The 1,675-nt window shown below is 43.8% G+C and overlaps 1 protein-coding gene across 1 annotated transcript; it reads right to left on the reverse strand.

The window, feature by feature from the left end:
• Positions 1 to 284: 284 nt before the first annotated feature.
• LOC107151190 (ferritin heavy chain-like) lies at positions 285 to 1,021 on the reverse strand. The gene has a single exon (XM_015496432.2). The coding sequence runs from the start codon at positions 996 to 998 to the stop codon at positions 447 to 449; it is 552 nt and encodes a 183-aa protein (XP_015351918.1). The 5' UTR covers positions 999 to 1,021; the 3' UTR covers positions 285 to 446.
• Positions 1,022 to 1,675: the final 654 nt, after the last annotated feature.

The raw sequence follows: 1,675 nt of genomic DNA on the forward strand, positions 1-1,675 counted from the left end.
AATAAAAAAAAATGGTGCAACTGAAGAATTCAGCCCATTATTAATAGGAACAGTAATGATGATAATGATGTTCCACTATAAAGTGACAGGCATAATGAAAGGTATAGGGTTGAATAAATACCATTTGTTCATTGCCTTGATACCACAGGTTGGGATAAAACATATATTATGTGTCAACCCCTGAGCTAGGCAGTGAAAACCCAGAAATTACCTGAATGTGGTTTATATTCCAGTGGGGAAGCAGACATCAGTCAAGTCTCATTAAAGTAATTTTTTGGGGGGGGGGTTACCAAATGTCTTTATTTGAAGGAATGGTACAAATTAAAGGACATAAGTGGATGTTTTGGTACAACTTATAGAAAAGGTAAAGGTAACCCCAACATGCATGCACTGCCTTGGTGACCAGGGAAGTCACTTCCATGGCTGTGGGAAAGTCAGCCTAAGGTTTAGCTCTTGTTATCACTTTCTCCCAGGGTGTGCTTGTCAAAGAGATACTCTGCCATGCCCGATTCTGGGGCTCCCATCTTGCACAAGGTGGTTAGGTGGTCACCCAATTCTTTGATGGATTTCACCTGCTCATCCAGGTAATGAGTCTCAATGAAGTCACACAAGTGGGGATCATTTTTGCCAGTGGCCAGTTCGTGCAGTTCCAGAAGTGACTGGTTCACATTTTTCTCCAAATGCAAAGCACACTCCATGGCATTGAGCCCACTCTCCCAGTCATCACGGTCTGGTTTCTTGATATCCTGAAGGAAGATTCGGCCACCTCGTTGGTTCTGCAGCTTCATCAGTTTCTCGGCATGTTCCCTCTCCTCCTGAGACTGGTGCAGAAAATATCTGGCAAAGTTCTTCAAAGCCACATCATCGCGGTCAAAGTAGTAAGACATGGACAGGTAGATGTAGGAGGCGTAGAGCTCCAGGTTGATCTGGCGGTTGATGGCGGCCTCCAAGTCCTGGTGGTAGTTCTGGCACACCTGCGAGGGGGACGTGGTCGTCATGACCAGGCTGCGGAGAGGCCCGGTGCTGGAGCCTGGGGTGGTCTGAGGGCGCTGTGAAGTGGCGGCGAAGGGCTGCTGTCTCTGAGCAGCCGGCCGGGCTGGGGGTCGAGCGCTGGGTTCCGTCCAAGCACTGTTGAAGCAGGAAACCACCGCGAGGACTCTCGCGAAGAACGTCTCTCAGGTAACTTTCAAAACAGCAAGTGGAAACATATGTAGTCTTTTCAACAAATGATCTGGTACAACTGGATATCTATGTGCAAACAATGCATCTAGACACAGACTTTACATGCTTCATAAAAATAGATTCAAAATGGGTCATAAACCTACGTGTAAAATGTCCTAGAAGATAGCATAGGTGAAAACCTAGATGAGCTTGGATTTGATGATGACTTATTAGATATGACACTAAAGGCATGATCCATGCAAGAAAGAATTAATAAACTGTACACTTCATTAAATCAAAGATTTCTGCTCTGCAAAATACAGTGTGTCAAGAGAATGAGAAGACAAGACACAGACCAGGGAGAATATATTTTTAAAAGACTAATCTGACAAAGAACTGTTATTCAAAATATACAAAATATACACAAAAAAACCTCGTAAAACTCAACAATAAGAAAATAAACAACCTGATTTAAAAATGGGGTGAGATGCCATAATAGACACCTCACCAAAAT

The sequence above is a fragment of the Marmota marmota genome, unplaced genomic scaffold (genome assembly GCF_001458135.2).
Source record: "Marmota marmota marmota unplaced genomic scaffold, marMar, whole genome shotgun sequence".
In the NCBI taxonomy this organism is placed as follows: Eukaryota; Metazoa; Chordata; class Mammalia; order Rodentia; family Sciuridae; genus Marmota; species Marmota marmota.